The following is a 20,238-nucleotide window of genomic DNA, read 5'->3' as shown; positions in this document are numbered from 1 at the left end:
ATCATAGTAGAGGGGAGTAGGAACTACGGTTGTATTGAAAGATGTAATTGAAATTTATGAAAGAATATAAATACAAAATTCATGCATGTTGGCCAATATATAGGTAGGAAGTAGGATGACACACTCACCCTGGTTATTGCTGATGTCAGTTCCTAAGTCCTGGTAAATGCATTTTACATGTATAAATGTATTCTTAAAGGCACTTGAAATTTGTTTTGCTGTAGACTCCAAATCGTAAGTTTAGTCTTTAGTTTTATTTGGATTCCTTTTTTGATACTCTTAAATACCTCTCCTAGCTTTATGAATTTTCCTCTCGTTGATGGCGTAAAAGGGCCCCAGACCACCAATATCCTTACTATCCTGCTAGCAAAAAATATATGCTTAATATGAGCCTCAATCAAGTGATGATTTTTAACAGCAGTGGCAAGAAGTCCGCAATCAGTCCTCTGCATTACACAGTTGAATATTATAATCTTTAGTGATTCAGCTGCTGCACTTATTTATTTTATTTCTCAAAGAAGTGTACAGAAAACAAACAGAACACAAAGTGAGAGATATTACTCAAAGTAACAGTGATATGTTTAAGCAAGTACACTGCAAATCTTCAGTTTTTTTCCTCCATGTTTAATATCCTAAATGAACAGACAGCCTATGTTTTGTCTATAGGAGATCTTCAGCACAATGCTGCTGACAATTCATTTTTGTCCTTTTTTTAAAAACGTGTTTTTATTAATCACTGCTTCTAGCGTATCCAGAACAAGGACTTGCATGTACATTTTCAGGATCTATAGCCAATATACATCCAGTGCTGGTAACATGACATCCCATGGTTGTGCATGGACTCACGACTCGTGAGCCGAGTTACTCTCATTCATAGCAGCAGTACAATTTTGGTAACTATAGGACCAGCATCCTAAACGACATAGGAACAACAATAATCACAACAGGGAATCTAGGTTCCCCCCCTGAATCCAACCCCTACCCCCCTCCCTGCCTTCGCCCTACTGGCAGCGACAGACACGTGGCACAGTACCTCTGACCTAGGTAGAAACTGATAACTTGTTTGTAATTCATGCGTACGTGGTGTGAGAGGGTGCGTGTGACAGCATTGCTTCGATAGGTGTTAGTGGGACCAGCGCTCGGCGAGCTATGCGTGCTCTCGTTCTCTCTCTCATTTGTTGTTGTGGACACTTCAGTCAACATTTGCCCCCAATCCAGGTGATCGTACTCCGCAGTCTCATCTGTCTGTACTGCTCTGAGGTGACATTCCTAAGCTACCCCTCTCTCCCGTAGGTCATCCCTCCATTTCTTCCACGCAGGCGGTCCTGAGTGTATCCAGTGGATCGCTATCCGCTGTTTCGCCAGGGCCAGTCCTAGTAGCGCAAACTTATTACGCATCCCAGTCCCTTTATTGGGCGTCGGAAGCACTCCCAGAAGACAGCATTTTATGGAAGCGTCAATTCACACTGCCATAACCGTGCTAAGAGATCGAACCACCTGGTGCCAGTACCACTGTAGACGCGGAAAAGTTCCAGACCATGTGCAAAAACGTGGCGGGGTCTGTGCCACATCACGGGCATGCGGAGAACAACCCTGGGGTGAACCGTGCTCGCAGTTGGGGGGGGGTCAGCTATGTGCGGTGTAGGTAATAGAACTGAATTAACTTGAACCGCACGTTACTTGTGGCTTCTGCTCCCTGTGCCAGTGCTCTCCTCCACTCGCATCTGTCAATGGGATGGGCAGGTCAACGTCCCATCTCGCCCTGATCTGGTCTAGATTCGACCCCCGGTCCACCTTTAATGTTTTATAGATATGGGAGATGAGCCCCCGACTAGATCCTGGGTCCAGCAATGTTACCAGCGTGCTGGATTCTCCGGGTTCATCGGGAAATGTTGTCCACATCTCCCATACAGTGCGTGATATTTTGGCGTACTGTAGGAATTGCCCGGGAGGCACCTGAACCCAGTCCTGCGCTTCCTGAAAGGTCATGAATGTGCTGTTCTGGTATAAATCCCCCGCCGTCTCACAACCCCCCTCGTACCACTTCGAGATATTCATGACCGCTTGGATATTCTGGAAACCCTGCAACCAACGCAGGGGTAGTGCGCTAGCATATGGGGCCTTTCTGACCACCAAGGCCACTGCTTGTTACCAGACCTCTGTAACCCAGCGGATTATATGCAGGCAAGTTTTAGGGACCCCAGAGCCCATCATTAGGAACTGCTGCAGCTGAATCCCCTCGCTTCCGCTCCCCAGTAAGTCCTTCTCAACTGTGCGCTCCCCCATGCACCACTGAGCGGCGTATTGCAGCAGGCCAGCCATATAGTATAGCCGTAGGTCCGTCAACCCTACGCCGCTCCATCCATGTCTAGTTCTAGTATATCCAATTTGGCTTTGCTCCGCTTTCCAGCCCAGACCAGGGAAGTCAGGAGACTGTTTAGCATGTCGAACGTCGACTTCAGGATTTTGCTAAAGGAGTTCTGGAGCACGTAGAGGCAACAAGGCAACAATACCATTTTCGATACTGCTACCCTCCCCATAAACGACAGTGATAACTTGTTTCAGAACATTATTAATGCTTGCAGGCCATCGAGGACCTGCCCCATGTTCAAATCATACTGGGCCTCCGGCTGATGGGCAATCTGCATTCAGAGGTACCGGAAGCAATCGCACTTCCAATCCATGCCGACCACAGGGAAATCATAAATTGCCCCCGTGCTAATGCAGCGAGCAGGAACAGGATGGTTTTCTGGCAGTTAATAAGGAGGCCAGAAGAAATCCCAAATTAATTAAATATTTCCCGAGCTGCTGGGATCGCCCCTTACGGCTCACACAATTAGAGAGCATCGTCGGCATACAGGGAAACCACATGAGTACGACCGTCTACCTCTATACCCTATGATGCCATATCCCTGTGAGTGAACAGCAGCAGGGACAACCCCTGCCGTGTGCCCCTTCCAACCTCAATAGTTTCTGACACGTGTCTCCCAGTCCACACTCTGGCCATCGGTTCACGGTACAGCAGCTTGACCCAGGCCATGTACTCGCTTCCAAACTCCATTCTCCGCAGTACTTCCCAGAGATAATCCCACCGGAGGGTATCAAAGGCTTTATCAATTCCAGGCCGACTACTGCCGCCCTGATTTGTGTCTGCGACCGAATGGAGGACATGTGACAGTCTACGCAAGTTTATGTGCGTTCCTCTCCCAACATGAGCCCACATTGGTCCTCAATGCACCAAGGAATTCACCACTCTCCTTTGGCCAGTATCTTAGCATCTACTCCCAGCATGGACCAGGGCCTGTATGCGGTGGGGTCCTCATCTGGTTTGGGTAGCATGACCATCTGCGCCTCACCCATAGAGTGGGGAAGGACTCCAGCCTGCTTAGCCTCCTGCAGCTTATCCAACACCGTGGAAGAATTACATCTGCATACGCCTGATAAAATTCAACTGGGAGACCATTTGGGCCGGGCACCTTACACCTGGCCATCCCTCGCAGGGCTTCCTGAAGGTCCTCCAATTGTAGTGCCGCCTCCAGTTCCTCCTGCTGGTCTTCCGAAAGCCATAGCAGAGGACCCCCCGGAGGAAGTCACACCCATCTAAGCCATGGACAGTCGTGCTCCCACGGTATGTGTTGACCAGGTGATCAAATAAAACTCCATTAACACTGACCTGTGAGTTCACTGAACCTCCCTCAGGCGGCGTAGTGTAAGAATCGGCGGGGTGAACGTTCACGTTTTAACAACCATGCAAGCAATCTCCTAGATCTATCCCCTTCCCTATGCAGTAGCTGCCGGTATTCCCTGCGGGTCAAGCAATCTAGTCTATTCCAGGTCTCCCCCACTACGCGCTGCGTCTGTAACAGGGCATTTGAAGGCTGATCCATCGCACACCTCACATGTTGTAACCTAGCCAATGTGTCTTCCGGCTCACTCAGCTCTGCCTCTAATCGTTTCCTTGTGCCCGGACCCTAGACCGGCAGTCCCCCCTAGTGACCACTTTAAAAGTATCCCACTCATTGCTCCTAGTGCTGGTAGTAGACTAGTTCTCACTGAAGTAATCTGATATGGTTTTCCCGAGTTCATCTCTGAATACTTGGTCTTTTAACACCTGTGCTTGCAATCTCCATATTAGGACTCTCGGCCTAACTCTCTCAGGTCCCCATTCTAACAGCACAGGGGCGTGATCCGATAGGAAACGGTCCAAACACCGTGACACCACCCACACTATCACACAGCTCATGTGATATCAGAAACCTATCTGCTGTATACTGCACGTGCCGGGGTGTAACATGTATACTGTTGTTCTTCTGGGTGTGTTTCAAGCCATATATCCACACACTGAAGCCTGTCCATCATACCTTTCAGGGCTTCTGACATATTCGGCTTAGTGTGGTGTCTGGGAGCGTGTCTGCCCAGTGCACCATCTAGGATGCAATTAAAGTCGCCAGCGAAAACCACTGGAATCCCAATGAATGGCAGCAACTGATCCTCCAGCTCACCAAAGAAGTCTGCGTCATCCAGGTTTGGGGCATAAACATTCACCAAACACACCTCCATACCATCCATATCCCTGTGCACTATTACATATCTACCCACTACGTCTGCTTCATAGCTGCTATGTTTAAACGAGACCTGTGGAGCTATCCAGATAGCCACCCTCCTCGCATAGGAAGAGAACGTAGATCCGAACAGTTGTCCCCTTCATTTTTTGTGAAATTTCCGTGTCCAGTTGGTGAGTTTCCTGTAACATAGCCACCTGTGTACCCTTCCGCCGTATATACGTCTGTACCCTATAACGCTTTATGAAAGAGTTTAGCCCTATCACATTCCATGTTATAGTCCTATAGTGCCCCATAGCAGTAGCTACCACCAGCCTTTGTGTAACCAACCAGCCTGCCACCGCTGTCACTGCCAAACACCCTCCAATCTAGAACAACGAAAACCCCCAACCCCCGGGTAGACACTGTTTTAAACTGATGTGCATCCCCATATGAACCCCAAACAGAACACCCTCCACCCCAATTGTACATCGTAGTAACCATAGCACAGTTGCCATCTGTACAAAAGCGAATATCAACAATAACAAAAAACCACGTACACTCCACTCTGACACCAAGCCACGCGCACCATCACACCCACTACCCACTACCAATGAACATTTCTGCTATCTCCACTATCTGGACAAAAGGGTTGTGCCCCGCCTCGACCACTGGGGCATCTGTCAGAGGAGCCCACCCTAGCCCAATTGACAATCACTCCCACGCATATCGCAGTCATTAATAGCCAGGCACCTCAACACTCACTCCCCAGTCAGACAAGATTTCCCCCCCAAAGAGAGAGAAGTTAGAACGAGAGATAAAAGATCAAGAACAGTAAAGATACAGGGTTAGGGAGAAGGGAAAGAAATAAAGAGGGTATAGAAGGGGGCAGAAGATGACGCCCACCCGCACCTTATGTTTGGACCATCCAGCTACCCCATGCTAGCGTAAGGAGATTAAAAAACCGAAAGGGGGGGGGGAAGAGAAAGAAAGTGACCCCTCTAAAATTCAAACCCACACACCCTCAAGAGGGTGAAGGCACAAATTTATGACCCAACAATACTCATCCGGGTTACTTTGTTCATCACTGTATCCTCTGTTGGAGTGTTCATGCAGCGTCTGTTTGTTACGGGGTGTCCTCAGTAATCTCGCCCATGCTTGTGCCTGAACCCGGGCCGTCACCACCTCGACCAGTGCTCTGGTCGCGTCCTGTTCAGCCTGTTGAGTCTTCTAGTCTATCCTGGGGATCTCCTGCCCTCGCCCCTTAGAGTCAGGCCCCTCCAGCTCCATGGACCCATCCTGCTGCACCACCACTCTCTGCGTTGATCTGGAGCTTTTTCTGCACCTTCCAGCGTGATCGCTACCAGTTCCACCCTGAGGGTGCACCGAGGATCTTGCCACCACTCGTCCCCCCCCCCCCCAGGCCCATCAGCACCCGTCCTTCACCATGTACCTGCCACTAGTCCCACACCTCCGGTGTCGTAAAAAAGTGTGCACGCTCAGCATGCAGGTCTTTATAGTTTGCTGGGTAGAGAAGCATGTACTGAAGATTCATGACCCGCAATTTTTGCTTGACTCCAAGGAAGGATGCCCTCTGTTGTTGAACCATGCGGGTGTAATCTGTAAAAATTAAAAATTTCTGTTTCTCGAATACCGGATCCTCCTCCTGTCGCGCTGCCCTGAGTATACTGTCCTTATCCCTATAATTGAGGATTCGGGCGATGAGGGTCCGGGGTGGGGCCCCTGGCGGTGGAGGCGCAGCGAGCGCCTGTTGTGCGCGCTCTATAGTGAAGACTGAGAAAAGTTCTGCAGTGGGTAGTGCCTCCCTGATCCATTTTTCGAGGACGAGTTCCGGTTCCTTCCCTTTGGCTTTCTCCGGGAAACCTACGAAACGCAGACTGTCCTTCCGCATCCTCCACTCGGCGCACCAGGGACATCGTTTTTTGTGAGAGCTCAGGGAGAGTCACTATCAGGGCCGAGACCACCTCCCGCAGCTCACTAACCGTTTGCTCCGTGGCCAGTGACCGTTCTGCAACAGTGCGAAGATCCGCCCTCCGCAAACAACATTTATTTTTGCCTGCACTTTTTCATTGGAAGATTCCATAGCAGCCAAAATCTGGGATTCCGTGGGCTCAGGCTGCGTCACGTCTCCCCCGTCGAAATCCCAGCCACCGCAGCTATCCATCTTTTTTTGCTGGGCGGCCCTCAGTAGGCGATCCATGCCCATTGTTGGATATTCTGCCCGGTGCGTCCACTGACTCTCAGCTCCGGCACCCCTCCACCAGCACACAATTTGTAGGCCATGTCACGTGGCGCGCACCTATGGGAGCACCGATTTGCTGCTTAGAATGTCCGTGCACCCAAAATGGTGGACCCCCGCCTGTGTGTCTCAGCCAGTGTAGGCAGTCACTCAGACTGCCGGGAATCAGGTGCCTCGGGGTAGACAGCGACCTCCAGCCCAGCTAGAGCCACACCCGCATCCTCCTCATACTCCCCCACGACCCATGTGGGCCCCAGCATTAAAGTCTCTCCACGTGTCCCAGCACGAAATGCCAAGTGTGTTCAGTACTGTGCCACCCCTCCCCCGAGGCACCACCTCACCACTAAGTAAGTCCGCAGACCCGACCTCCAATTCCTCAAAGCACTCGGCCGGTGTGTCGTGTCAGGTCCCAGGGGCCCTTGTGCCCCCAGCCCTGCAGGGAACCGCTGCGTGATTCAGTGTAAGGGGAGCCTGGGCAGAGATGATCCCTGCTCGTGAAATTGGTGCCTCCAAATAGGCCATGCGTGCCCCCCAGTGAAGGGAGGGTAGAGAAGGAGTAGGCCGGCCCCGATCCTGAGGCCGCAGCTTCTGCCGTACTGGGCATCTCCAAGGCTCACCGCAGGCAGTGTCAGTGTAAATGGGGGGCTGTCCGTCCATCAACCGCAGTGCCCGGGAACTCGGCCCACTCAGAGGAGAAAGGGGGCGAAGCAACCCCCCCTGGTCACACAGTCTCCAGGGCGGTCAAGGGAGACCCCAGCGATCTTACGTCAGCCCTCAATTCCGGAGAGAGACTGCTCCTCTGGGGTCAGGACACGGGCCTGGCCCAATCAATGCTGTACAGGCACGTCTCACCCCTGCCTCTAGGCCGGGGGAGATTTCGACTGGGCTGCAGACCACCAGCAGTCGATCCCCCGGCTCACGTCGGGCGCCGGAACTCCACTCGACCTGCCGACCGCGGGTCCCAGGATCGTCGAGGTGAGGGTGGTCCGCAGTGGCTGCCGGGGATAACGCAACTCCCCAGTTCACCAGTCCTCACCAAGGTCGAGCACCACCTGGGCCAGCCCTCTCGGCCCCAGCGACCCATCACTTACTCCGCAGCCGCACACGTGGCGTCGTCCGATCCACCACCGACTTCCGCCCCTAGGATGGTCTGCGACGAATAGGACCTCTTAATGACTGTCCGTCACTCCCCCACCCCTCAGCAACAAATAGAGGTGTTTTTTAGGCGTGGGGCTCCGAATGGGCAGGATCTTTCGGGATATTGTTGCGGGCGGGCGCATAGCTCATCTAGGCAGTGTCCGCTCCTGTTGCCGTCTTGGTCACGCCCCAGACAATTCATTTCTATCATGTTTTCTTTCACTTATGTGAATTATAGTAGTCATTCCACTGAGTACCAATACCATGAGTTGATAAGTGTATGTTTTGCACACCTCATGTACACAATTCAGTGTACACAAAGTGAAAAGATAAGCTATAACAATAGTGATAGTTGTTGTACAAACAGTGTTTACTTGTTCATTTATCAAGATCCCAAATTTATAGGGACAGAAGAATCCTAGAGAGTATTCTATAGTAACGGTTATTTGTTAACCATACCTTTTGGTCCTACAAGAAATTGTAATCTTTGATTTGCAGAGTCATTTTCCAAGAAGTAATCTTTTCAGGTTTCATAGACCTACATCAAAAGCAGTGTGTCCTAAAGAGTACACAAATTCTGCAATTAATGTATTGCACCAATTGAAGACCAGTCATCAGTGATAAAGTATTGTACCTTAAATATTAGGTTGGATCCGCTTCAGGCTGGATAAAAGGGCCACGGTGTAGCAAAGTTGCTCTATATATACTGTTGCCAAATAGGAAATATACTTTCTCAGAAGGAGGTGCTTTAGTTAAATACTTTGCAAAGGACAATTGACTTGGAATGCAATAGTTAGTTTGTTGCAATAGGCAACACCATTTCAAACACAATAATACATTGAGCTCAATGGGAATTTAAAGTTATATGCAATTGATTACTTTCAGGATTACTTTTCTAACTCCAGGACTGGATCCAAGATTCAGCCCTGGGACAGTTCTTGGAAACAAGTGAATAAATACTTTTTAGTTACTGTTGTGATTTTTAAGCAATATTTTGCTATTTTTAAAGTTGACACTTAGAAACATTTTCTGATCAAATTACCAATGTTATCCTATGGAAGGAAATTCACTTAGCAGGTAAGTGGGGTTATGGTTACTTTTTCTAGGTCAGTGTTGGATCCTGGATCCAGCACTAGTGTACCACCTGTAAGCAGTTGAGAAACTGTGTTTAAGTTATACAGGTGATTTTTAAGGAATATTTATAAGTTTGCAAAATCGACAGAAGAAATTTCACAGAAACAGTCAATGGTTTCCTATGGTAGAAAATTCGAGTTACGGGTAAAGTATGTTCTCGTTACTTTTGTAATCCAGTGTTGGGCTCAGTACTGTGACATCTATCTAAAACAGGTAAGTAATTATGCTTTCACAGTTGGTACGATTTTAAAAAATATTTGTAGTTTGCAAAAATCGACACTTAGAAGAAATTTCACAGAAAAACAGTCAATAGTTTCCTATGGCAGAAAATTGAGTTAGTGCAAAGTACGGTTGGGAGTACTTTTCAGGGTCAGTGCTGGGCACCAAGATCCAGCACTGGGATCTCTCCTAATAGCAGGTGAGTATTTCCGTTTTCGTTACTCGGTTGATTTTAGGTGAATATTTTAAAGTTTAGAAACTCCACACTCTGAAGAACTTTCAGACGAAGCCAGTCAATGTTACCCTATGGAAGAAAAGTGAGTTATCGGCTTTTGGGTAAGTACTCGACTGGCAGAGTTAAGGTTCTGGGCACAGACTCGGGGGTCTCCCAGGGTCAGGTAAGTACAGTTGTTACACCCTCAGCGGCACAGGGGCAGCCGGGGGCAGAGTGAGTTAGGCCCAGTGTTATCCTATGAGAGGCAGGGGGGCCTTGGTTGGTGTCTGCTGACTAGCAGGCCATGCGGCTGTCGGAGCAGGGCTCCTGGTCACTTGCTCAGGGCAAATGGGGAAGTAGGTAGGAGTAGAAGTTGCACTGCCAGGGCCACTCTGGCGGCTGGGTGCAGGGTGCTTTTGTGCCTTCGGGCGCTCAATGAATTGCAATGGGAAAGCTCAAGGACGAACAAAGGCTGCAAGCTCGGGGACGAAGATTCTTCAGGTGTGCCCACCACTTCAGAAGGTAAGTTGGAGGATAGGTAGGTACCCAGGAGTCGGGCACAGGGGGCCGCAGGGCGCCATGTGCAGGGGTGCCTTTTGGTGTCGGGAAATCTTACCCTCTGTTGATCGCGGTTGGGGGGGGGGGCCCTGCTTCTGAGGCTGCAGGCGTCGTCAGGAGCGTCGAGGTGGGTCCTTGGGTGCCGGATTCAGGGTCTATGTCCACTCCAGCACAGGCCAGGCTTGGCGGTGCAGAGTGGGCAGGGTTCGTGGTTCCTGGCTGACTGCAGGGGTTAGGTACTTGCTTTGAGCAGAGCAACTGCTCGTGGGAGTCCCAGATACTCAGAGTCCCAAGGTAGCCAGGTCCTCCGGGGTTTGTGAGGTTTCTGGCCACAGGAGGTGCCGGGATTTAGCAGGAGCAGGTTCGAGGGTCGACAGGCCTGTAGGGCTGGGGCCAAAGCAGTTGGTGTCTTCCTCTTCTTAGCAGCTGCACAGCAGGCCTTCTTTCTTCTTGATCTTCTTTGCTGTTTCGGAATCTGGAATCTAAGGAAGGAAGGTTCAGGGTGCCCCTAAATACTACATTTAGGGGCGTTACAGGTAGGTAAAGGGCAGGGACCACTGGGTCCTTGTCCTGGGGTGGGTACACCCCCTATCCTGCCACTCTCCTGCGGGAGGGGGGCAGTGGCCTAGTCCTGATTGGGTAGGTCTCCCCATCTTCAAGATGGCGAAGGCCCGGAGATGTGCTTCACCTCGCCTCCCCCACCTGAGGGGTTCGGTTGGCACGGCTTGCACATCCCCTGTCCTTACTTGGAGTTTCCGGCCAGTCTTCCTGCCAGAGTGGGGGTCAGAACCGGTGGGGGCCAGTTGCTGAGTACAGCAAGTGGCCTGGAGAAGCTCACAAAGGCGGAATGCCTTTGAAGCTTCCCCCTGCCCATCCTGGGGGAGGAGACCTAGCCCCTTGCCCAGGATATGCACTGTTGCAGGCCCAGGAGAGCGGGGGCTGTCCACCCAGGGGTCCAGCAACATGTCTGCTGTGTGGCAGCCTCTCAGACAAGACGTGGATTGTAGGATAGGTTTCAGGGGGCATCTCTAAGATGCCCACTGTAGTGCATTGTACATTAAATCCCACACTGGCATCAGTGCGGGTTTAATGTGCTGAGAAGTTTGATACCAAACTTCAGTCTTCAGTGTTGCCATCATGGTGCTGTGGAGTTTGTGTTTGACGAGCTCCCAGCACCATATACTCTTAAATGGCAGCACTGCACTTACAGTGCCCAGGAATGGACCTGGGTACTGTAGGAGCACAGGGCTCATGCTCCTGTGCCCACACCACTGGCATAGGGCACCCAGCTAGAGGGGTGGCTGATGTATGCCAGCACAGTGTAGGTTGTGGGCATGGCACACAGGGATGTGTGTCATGTCGACTCTTTGTTTTGCCTTGTACCCAGACACTCAGCCTGCGAGGGCAGTGTGTTTGTGTTAGGGTACAGGGCCTCTAAGGGTGGCACAATAAGTGCTGCAACCCTTAGAGGCCTTCCCTGGTCACAAGGCCCTGGGTACCTAGGGTACCATTTACCAGTGGCTGACATGTGGCCAGGGTTTGCCAATTTGGGTTTTAGGGAAGGAACATAGGCCCTGGGCACCTGATTGGCAGGAGTCCAGGGCACACTCAGTCAAAGTACATTTAGCAATTCAGCAAACAGTGGGAGCATACTATGCAAGAAAGATGGCACTTTCTCACACATGGTGAGTACAAAATAGATTAACTCCCATTTTGATCAAGTCAAAATAACTAGTAGTTACTCACCTTTTCACCCAGTCAGTAAAAACCCTTTAACCGTGGTTAGGCATAAATATTGGTAAACGAAGCCCAGCCTATACACGCATTCACCATATTCTAGCATCCTACTTCTAAGTGGAACGTTTAGCTGTTTGCCAAACATTTCAAACACAATCAAGTGAGTGTGACAATTGAGAAGAAGGCCCCAGCATTAATCTGTAATCAAGGCTTCCACATCAAAAGCCACATTTTCCCTGCTCCAAATGTCCTCCATTATTCTTCAGCACATAAAATGAATGGTTCACATGTTGCAACAATATGGAGGCGGGAGCAGACAGGCATCAATATGGTTCAAAGAAAATCAGGAACATTGTGATAATCTTCTTAGGAAAATACCCATACACTGACCAGGCAATATGTCCGCAGCTGCTATTTTTGGTGAATGTTACATTAAAGGAGACAATTTTGTTTTTTAAACTTGTCTCTGTATAATAAAGAATGTGCAATCTCAGCGTCAAACTCATTAGGCAGTGGTTTCAACAGAAGTCCTTCACAGTAATATGTACTGAATTTGTTTAGCTCGTACATACCCAAGGTTGATTCTCATGTCAGTTTCAAGCCTTGCCAATTTCTGTGTAAATAAGGTGAAAATGTAGATTTAAAAGTAAATAGACTTAACTTTTCCTAATTTGTCACTTTTAATAAAATGTCACCCTCTATTCCAAAGATAGTTGTTCTGGGTACTAATCACTATCAAGCTTTTTGATTCATAAGCTCAAAATTCTGCAATTAATCTTTGCAGACTCCTTTGTTCTGTCATTTTCTGTCTGCTCCCATACCCCAATTAACAGTCTTTTCAGGGTGTAAATTCACCAGCCATCAGCAGTGACCTCTGGGCAGCGAACCTTTCGTGTGGATGTATGTTGTTGGGTCCCTGGTTTAAGGCTTCTACTGTTTCTATTGTTACTCAATTGCACAGGATTGGGGTGGAGTAGGTGTTGGGCATTTCAATACTTAAGATTGGTCTCGAGAGATCGAATACCAAGCCTTCCCCAGCTTTGAGGAGGAATAGTAGATGGCCGCTTAGCTGGCAGCTGGTTCCTACTTTCAGCACACACGTAGTTGAATATTCAACGGAAAGTCTAATTTACCATTTCAGCCAAGGAGGGCCTTGCATATTGTAGATGTAAGAAGGGGAGTCATGTATTGTTTGGACAAGACACGGCTGAACAACTACAGCAGTGTTTTGCATTTCATACTCGTCAGTCTGTAGATAAGGCAGAGACCAAAGCAAAATTGCTAGATTGCTTGTAGATGTGATTCATGAAGTTAATTATTAAACAAAGATCAGTAGAAAGGAAGTTTTACTTTGTAAGCAATCATAAGGCATGTCTAGCTGGCAGTCCCGTGCTCAGCAGCAATAGCATCATAAAAACACACCTGCTACTCACTACATGTTCAGTGACGCCCAGAGGCAGCAATAGAACAAATGGTGTTTTTGCCACTACTTGCTCTTCATAGTCTCCTCTTTAGGAGGTATGCTGCTTTACAGTCAACGCACATCTTGTATAGCTAGGCCAGGTTCATTCTGCAAAATAAACAAGTTTCTTACCTACAGCAATTGTTTTGCCTCTTTAGACTGTACAAGCTTCACAATAGACCTCGACCCTGGTAAATTAGTGGTTCATTATCATTAACAGAAAGGTATCCTCACACATTACTGGCATCTTAAAGGAAGGAGTCTGAAGATGGTCACATAATGGCGCATTGCTGACATAAAGAGCTCATTGAGTTGTCCGCTGTTGGCATCCAAAATTAAGATTTTTTTTTTTATGTTTTTCCAGAGCAACCAATAAATTAACAGAATGTGGCTTGAGTAATCCCAAGCTGCAAAATTGTTAGAAGTAAATTAGTTCCTACTCAATTATGCCAGATCAATTAGCTAATAGGAAACAGTTTGAATTCAACCTAAGGAACAGTTACTTATTGGATTTGAGGTTAATAAATTATGGCGTGGGACGGTTGAATTTTAGAGTGTTCCTCTAGCTTTCAAGACTGGCCCGATTTCTGGTTCTGGCCATTGGGTGATCGTGTTTATAAAGCTGCTAATGTGAGGGTAAGTAAACTTTCCTTTATTCTGTGGTAATTTTTTTATTTTACTTCTGAGAAGGCCATACGTTTATTTCAGTGCACTTTGCCCCTCTTATGGGATGGGTCATGGGTACAACTGAATTTGTTATACATGGTCTTACTAGCATTTGCATTGTTGAATAATATACTCAGCAGAATAGTTAGCCAGTGGAAATGGTTGACTTTGGATTTGTTGTGTTAAGTCTTATGTTAGCCTCAAACACATGTTCTTTTAACTTTGATAGTCTATCCTACCTGCGGCCCTCCCTAACAGGATTCTGTTGCCTATCTGCACACCACAGAATGCAGTCAAATGCAGCTTCTAAGAGATAACATTGACTGTGCTTTAACTGCTGCTATGGAAGCAGTGCTGGGATTTACTCTGTGGCTGCGTCAAGGCTGCTACAACATTTAGAAATTGTTTGCATTTGTTAGGTTTTTAATTGCAAATATTGTTTCCCTCATTTAGCTGGCTACATATTGTGAGGCAGTTGCCTTCTCTGGTGCCGTGTGACTGTGCTGCATCTTGCCTTCCCCAAGTGACACACTGAGAAGCTGCTTTTTAGGGAAGGAGCCTGTCTCTAAATCGGATTCTCTTCCTGTGTTGTCACTCAGTGCCAAGCAGTCACATGTGAGGACAATTCAGTGAGTAGAAGAAAGAGCATCTCTGAAGACCCTTCGCTTGAGTAGAAAAAGCATTTCAGCTAAGCGGCTGCTAAATACTAATTTATATAGTTCTGCTCCTTCCAGATCTCATTTGGCCAGTTGGGGTTAAATCGTATTTGAAGCACTAATATTTGTGTCCTCAAATCAGTGCAATCACTGAGTTACTTCCTTTTGTATTTAAATATATTTGTAATAGTTTACTTTTTTTTTCTTTCAGAGACAGTACTCAAATTTAAGTCTTTGAAGAAAGTTGCTCAACTTGGAGTAATAAACAGTCTTGAAAAGGTATGTTTTTTAAAACTTTCTTTAACAGTAATTTTGTGTTTTAGTTAAATTGGATGCACATGTAAAAATGTAAAGCACCTTGCATATTAAGAAGATAAAATGTTGCCACAGAATTTGATCACTTCTGGTAGCTTGGCACAGAGCAGTCAGGCTTAACTTGGAGGCAATGCGTAAAGTATGTGAGCAGCACTTCAAACAGTAATAAAGTGAAAAACAACTCACAAAAAGGATTTCACACCTGGTAAGAAAAATAGTGATTTTTATTAAATGCAAAAGACCAAAATCCAATGAGTAGAACAGGAAATGTGCAATTTAACATATTTCCATGAAAATTGTGCAAAAAGCACAAAACGGCATTAGTGAATATCCGGTCGTGCCGGAACAGCACACAATCACAAGTTCAGGTCGACTGCGATGGAGCGCTGGCTGGCTACAGGGACCCAGTTATGCCTGCTGAGCAGAGTACCTTAATTCCTGGCAGGTGGAGCATTGGGGGGATTTGTGTCGAAGATGCGTTGTGCGGTCGAGGTGATGTGCCAGTTCTGATGTACGGCGAGATCCAGCGTCTATTTCAAGGATTCTGCCGAAAAGGGCTTGCGATGCAAAGTCCAGCATCAGGCATGCATCTCACAGTCGGGCAATGCATTGGTTCCGAGGAGCTGAAAGGCTGTGATGCAGAGTCCAGCTCATCTTTGAGGCTGCCATTGACGATGGATGCAAGGGCCTGCGTTGAGGTTGCTCTGTGCTGCGGTGGTTCCACAGAGACTTTGGAGGCGATGCAGGTTTTTGTGACTGGTCCGTTCAATGACGCATAGGCGATGCATCAGTTCTGTCCGTGATTGCACTGTGCATCAGAGAAGATGCGTCGGGTCCACGGGGCCTGGCAGAGCACCTTAGGCCCATTTACAAGAGTACCATACTGGGGTGGCACCACTTGGCAGGGTAGATTCACAGATGGTAGAGTCCAGGTGCTGGAGTCATGGTTGTTGGAACCTTCTGTCCCTGGAGCTCAAGTCAGGAGGCCAGCCAACTAGCCCTTGGAGTCACTATGGGGTCCTAGGTTCACCTGATGCAGGTTTAGGCCTGCTCACCCTGGCAAGAGGGCAGCAGGTCAGCACATCAGAGTAGTAGTTCATCCTTCAGCAGCACATCAGTCCTCCCCTTGGCAGCGGATCCACAAGACCAGAAGTGTTCTGAAGAGTTGATGTCTGAGGTCCAATATTTATACCCAATTGTGCCTTTGAAGTGGGGAGAAGCTTCCAGAGGTATGTCTTTGAAGTGCACAGGTGCCCCTGCCATCCTCGCCCAGACTAACTACAGGGGGTCAGCAGCTTTATGTGGAGGCAGGGCACAGCCTTTCAAGTATAAGTGGGGCTGTGTCCAGCCCCTCCCACTAATCCTGCCAGTGATGGCCCATCCAGGCACATCTAAGCTCCATATTGTATGTGGCAGTCTAGGAGGAATAGATGAAGCCCAAGTGTCAGCTACACCCAGTCATGTGACCTAGAGACAGGCTGGAGGCAACAAATGGCTAAGGGAGAGAATGTCAACTTTCTAAAAAAAAGAAATAGCATTTTCAAAATTGTAATTTAAAATTGGCCTTCGCCATAAGTTAGGATTTTTCATTACAATACACCAAATATTAACTGGTACTTGCTCCTATTTGGATATTACATCTCATTAAACAGAATTAAGAAACTCCAGTGCTATCCGACTGGAGAGGTAGGTCTTGCAGTAGTAAAAAATAAATCTGAAAGAAACACGTAGTGATAGATTCCTCACCTTAGAATTACCACAAGGCGTCCGGGTTGATCTGGAAAGTTTTCGTCAGCAGTACCCCTGCGCGTCGGTAGGTGGCGTCGTGCGGCTCCGCGTCCGTCGTTGGCGTCGTGATTGCTGGGATGACATCGCGGACAGTACTTATACGCTGCCTACGCGCGCTTACGTCAGTTCTTTCCTTTTCCGCGCCAGCAAGCGCAGATGCGGGAAGAGCTAGTAACCCCAGTCATTTTTTGACTGAGTTTTTTTTAGGCCTTTTGTCTCCTTTTTTCTTGAGTCGATCGACTCCTGGTGTCATAGGGATGTCCGTGTTTAAGAACTGTGGGGACTGTCACCGCATAATATCGGTGACGGACCCACACCGCGTGTGTCTCTACTGGCTGGGGCTTGACCACGACTCCAAGTCGTGCCCCGACTGCCGGGCCATGGCGCCGAAAACTTTGCAGGAGGGGTCCCGAAAATTGCTGGAAATCCGGTAGTCTGCTCCGCACCGTTCAAGGTCCCTGTCCCGTGGGAGGTTGAGGGACCGGTCGCAGGGTCGTCACCATCATTCTTCTGGATCTAAGTCTTCGCACTCTGTGTCAGGTAAGTCGAAGCATTCCAAGAATAAGTCGAAGAAGCGTTGTTGCTCTTCGACTTCCCCTCACTCATCGCGGATGAGGTGGCGACGCCTGCCCAGGTGCAAGAGTTTCTTGCTGCCATGGCCCGACTCTTTAGGCCGCCTGGCCCTGCCGGTGCGCCTCTGGGCCCCTTGGGCCCGACTGGGAGTCCTGTTGTTCGATCGTCGCGGGCTCCCATGTCGCCGTGGGCTCAGGCGCGGCAAGCCCTCATGGGATCCGGGATCGGAACCCGGTCGACGCCGGTTGACCTTGTTACGCCTCCACCGACGTCGACCCCACCAGCACTGCCTCCGACGTCGCCCGCCCCTCGGGACAACGTTGTCCCCGACTTCAGCCGTGAACCGGATACAGCGCCGGATCGACGTCGCTCGAGGCTGCTTCTGACGCCGATGGGATTTGTTCCCTATGTCTGTCATCCGTATTTTCAGTCTGTTCCACAGACTTCGGAGGAAGGGGAGGAGTCTGAGGACCCTCTCGCACAAGACTGTGCTTATGATCCGGACTGTGCAGAGGATTTGGGGGAAGCCAGTGGTCTTGACATCTCGCCTGACCTTGGCATGCTGTCTCCTCCTACCGTGGCTACGGAGGTGGGAGCCAGTTACGCAGTGGTGTTGCGTAGGGCAGCCGAGGCCCTCCACCTCGAACTCCCTACAGTGGCTGTCAGGACGGATCTCCTGACTGAAGTGCTCCAGTCGGCGGCAACCTCTTCGGAGCCCTTACTGCCCTTTAATGACACACTTTCTGACGTTCTTTTTGGCACCTGTCCAGGCCCAACACAGGGGCTCCTGTGCACAGGAACGTGGCCCGACGCCATCGCCCGGCATCAGGCGATCCCCTCTTCCTCTCCAAACACCCCACTCCTGAGAGCTTGGTTGTCCAGGCCTCTGCGTCCCAAAGCGTGTTCCCTTCCGCACCTCCGGATAGGGAATCCAAGAAGCTGGAGCAGCTTGGCAAGAAGCTGTTTTCATCTGCCAGCTTAGGGCTGCGGTCGGTGAACACCGCATGCCTCTTGGGCCGTTATTCCCACCCTGTGTGGGATACGGTTGTGCAGGTGCTGCCTAGCTGTCCGGAGAAAGTCCAGACAGTACTCGCCCAGGCTGTTGCTGCTCGGAGAGACTCAGCTAAGTTCACCATTCGTTGTGGGCTTGACACTGCCGACTCGTTCGGCAGGGAGATTTCCACGACGGTGGTGCTTAGGCGCCACGCCTGGCTGAGAACTGGCGTTTCGGGGGATGTCCAGAATACCCTGATGGACATGCCCTTTAATGGCATTCGCCTTTTTGGCAATAAGGCTGGAGCGCTTTAAGGACTCGCGGGCTATGGCCAAGTCCTTGGGCATGTCGGTCACTGTGCCTCCTCCGCCTTCTGCCCCTTTCGTGGCGGCGGAAAGGGCGCCCCACTACATTTGCAGGGCCACATGCCAGCGCAGCAACTTAATCAGCGCGGCCGCGGACGAGGGAACCGTCGAGGCGGTTCAGGGGGCCAGCGGGCGGGTCAGTTCACCTCCAACCTCGTGCCATCCACTGCAAAGCCTTCCTAGTCCATCCTTTCAGGTCCATCAAACGCCAGTGGGCGGATGGATTCGCCATCATCTCCCCCACTGGTGCACCATCACTTCGGATCAATGGGTGCCATAAATTGTCCAAAGGGGCTACTCCCTCCCCTTCGAGACTACCCCTCCAGCCATGCCACCTCGGTATCACCGCATGTCGGGTGATCACTTGACGCTTCTCCAGCAGGAAGTTGCGGCCCTCTCGGCCAAGGGGGCCATCGAGCGCGTTCCGACCCCGAAGTAGGCCGTGGTTGTTATTCCCACTACTTTGTGGTTCCAAAGAAGGTCCAGGGCCTGCGTCCTATCTTAGACCTTCGGAACATCAATCACTTCCTCCGGAAGGAGAAGTTCAAGATGCTCACATTGGCTCAGGTCTTGTCTGCCCTAGACCCGCAAGACTGGATGGTAGCGTTAGACTGCAGGACGCCTACTTTCATATTCCTGTCCTCCAGTCCTGCTGTTCACGGTTGGCCATGAGCACTTTCAGTTCACCGTGCTCCCTTTTGGCCTTACCAGAGCCCCTCGGGTGTTCACGAAACTGATGGCCGTGGTCGCAGCTCATCTGCTCAGATCAGGGGTTTGTCTTCCCCAATCTCGACGACTGGCTGTTGAAGGCGGACTCGCCCCAGGCAGTCGTCTCCCACCTCCAGACGACGGCCGACCTCCTGCATTTGCTGGGGTACTCCATCAACATGCCAAAGTTGCACCTGGTACCCTCTCAGCAGCTCCTTTTAATCGGAGCGGTTCTGGATACGGCGCAGTTTTGGGTTTATCCTCCCGAACAGCGAGTCCGGGACATTCGGGCTATGATTCCAATCTTTCAGCCCTTGTCCTGGGTTTCCGTCAGGATGACCCTGAGGCTGCTGGGCCTCATGTCCTCCTGCACACTGCTGATCAACCATGCCAGATGGCATATGTGGGTTCTGCAGTGGGACCTGAAGTACCAGTGGGCGCAGCATCAGGAGGACCTGTCAGGACACGTCCAGATCTCGGAGGGCACTGCACAGCAGTTGCAGTGTGGCATATGAACCAGCATTAAGTCATCGGCAGATCCCTCTCTTTTCCCCAGCCGGAGCACACGATGGTAACGGATGCGTCCCTCCTGGGATGGGGTGGCCACATGGGAGAGGCGGAGATCAGAGGCCTCTGGTCTCCGGCGGAGTCCAAGCTCCATATCAACCTTCTGGAGTTTCAGGCGATCCGTCTTGCACTGAAGGCATTCCTTCCCTCTGTCAAGGGGAGCATAGTGCAGGTGTTCACGGACAACACCACCGCCATGTGGTATTGCAACAAGCAGGGCGGGGTGGGGTCGTGCTCCCTATGTCAGGAGGCTCTGCGCCTCTGGACATGGTTGGAACATCAGGGCATTTCCCTGGTGGTTCAACACTTGGCAGGTTCACTGAACGCCAGGGCGGACGAGCTCA

General features: G+C 50.0%; 1 protein-coding gene across 12 annotated transcripts in view; it reads left to right on the top strand.

Annotated features, from left to right (window-relative positions):
• NF1 (neurofibromin 1) overlaps nucleotides 1–20,238 on the top strand; it is a 1,956,660-nt gene that overhangs the window by 347,016 nt on the left and 1,589,406 nt on the right. For all 12 annotated transcript variants that reach the window (XM_085649550.1, XM_085649547.1, XM_085649544.1 and 9 more), the window contains exon 6: nucleotides 14,796–14,863. In XM_085649550.1, the coding sequence (XP_085505676.1) occupies nucleotides 14,796–14,863 (68 nt within the window). The remainder of the gene's footprint in view (nucleotides 1–14,795; nucleotides 14,864–20,238) is intronic.

The sequence above is a fragment of the Triturus cristatus genome, chromosome 3_2 (genome assembly GCF_964204655.1).
Source record: "Triturus cristatus chromosome 3_2, aTriCri1.1, whole genome shotgun sequence".
Taxonomy (NCBI): Eukaryota; Metazoa; Chordata; class Amphibia; order Caudata; family Salamandridae; genus Triturus; species Triturus cristatus.
Note: the sequence above shows the minus strand (reverse complement) of the source record. Positions and strands in the feature narration are given on the sequence as shown.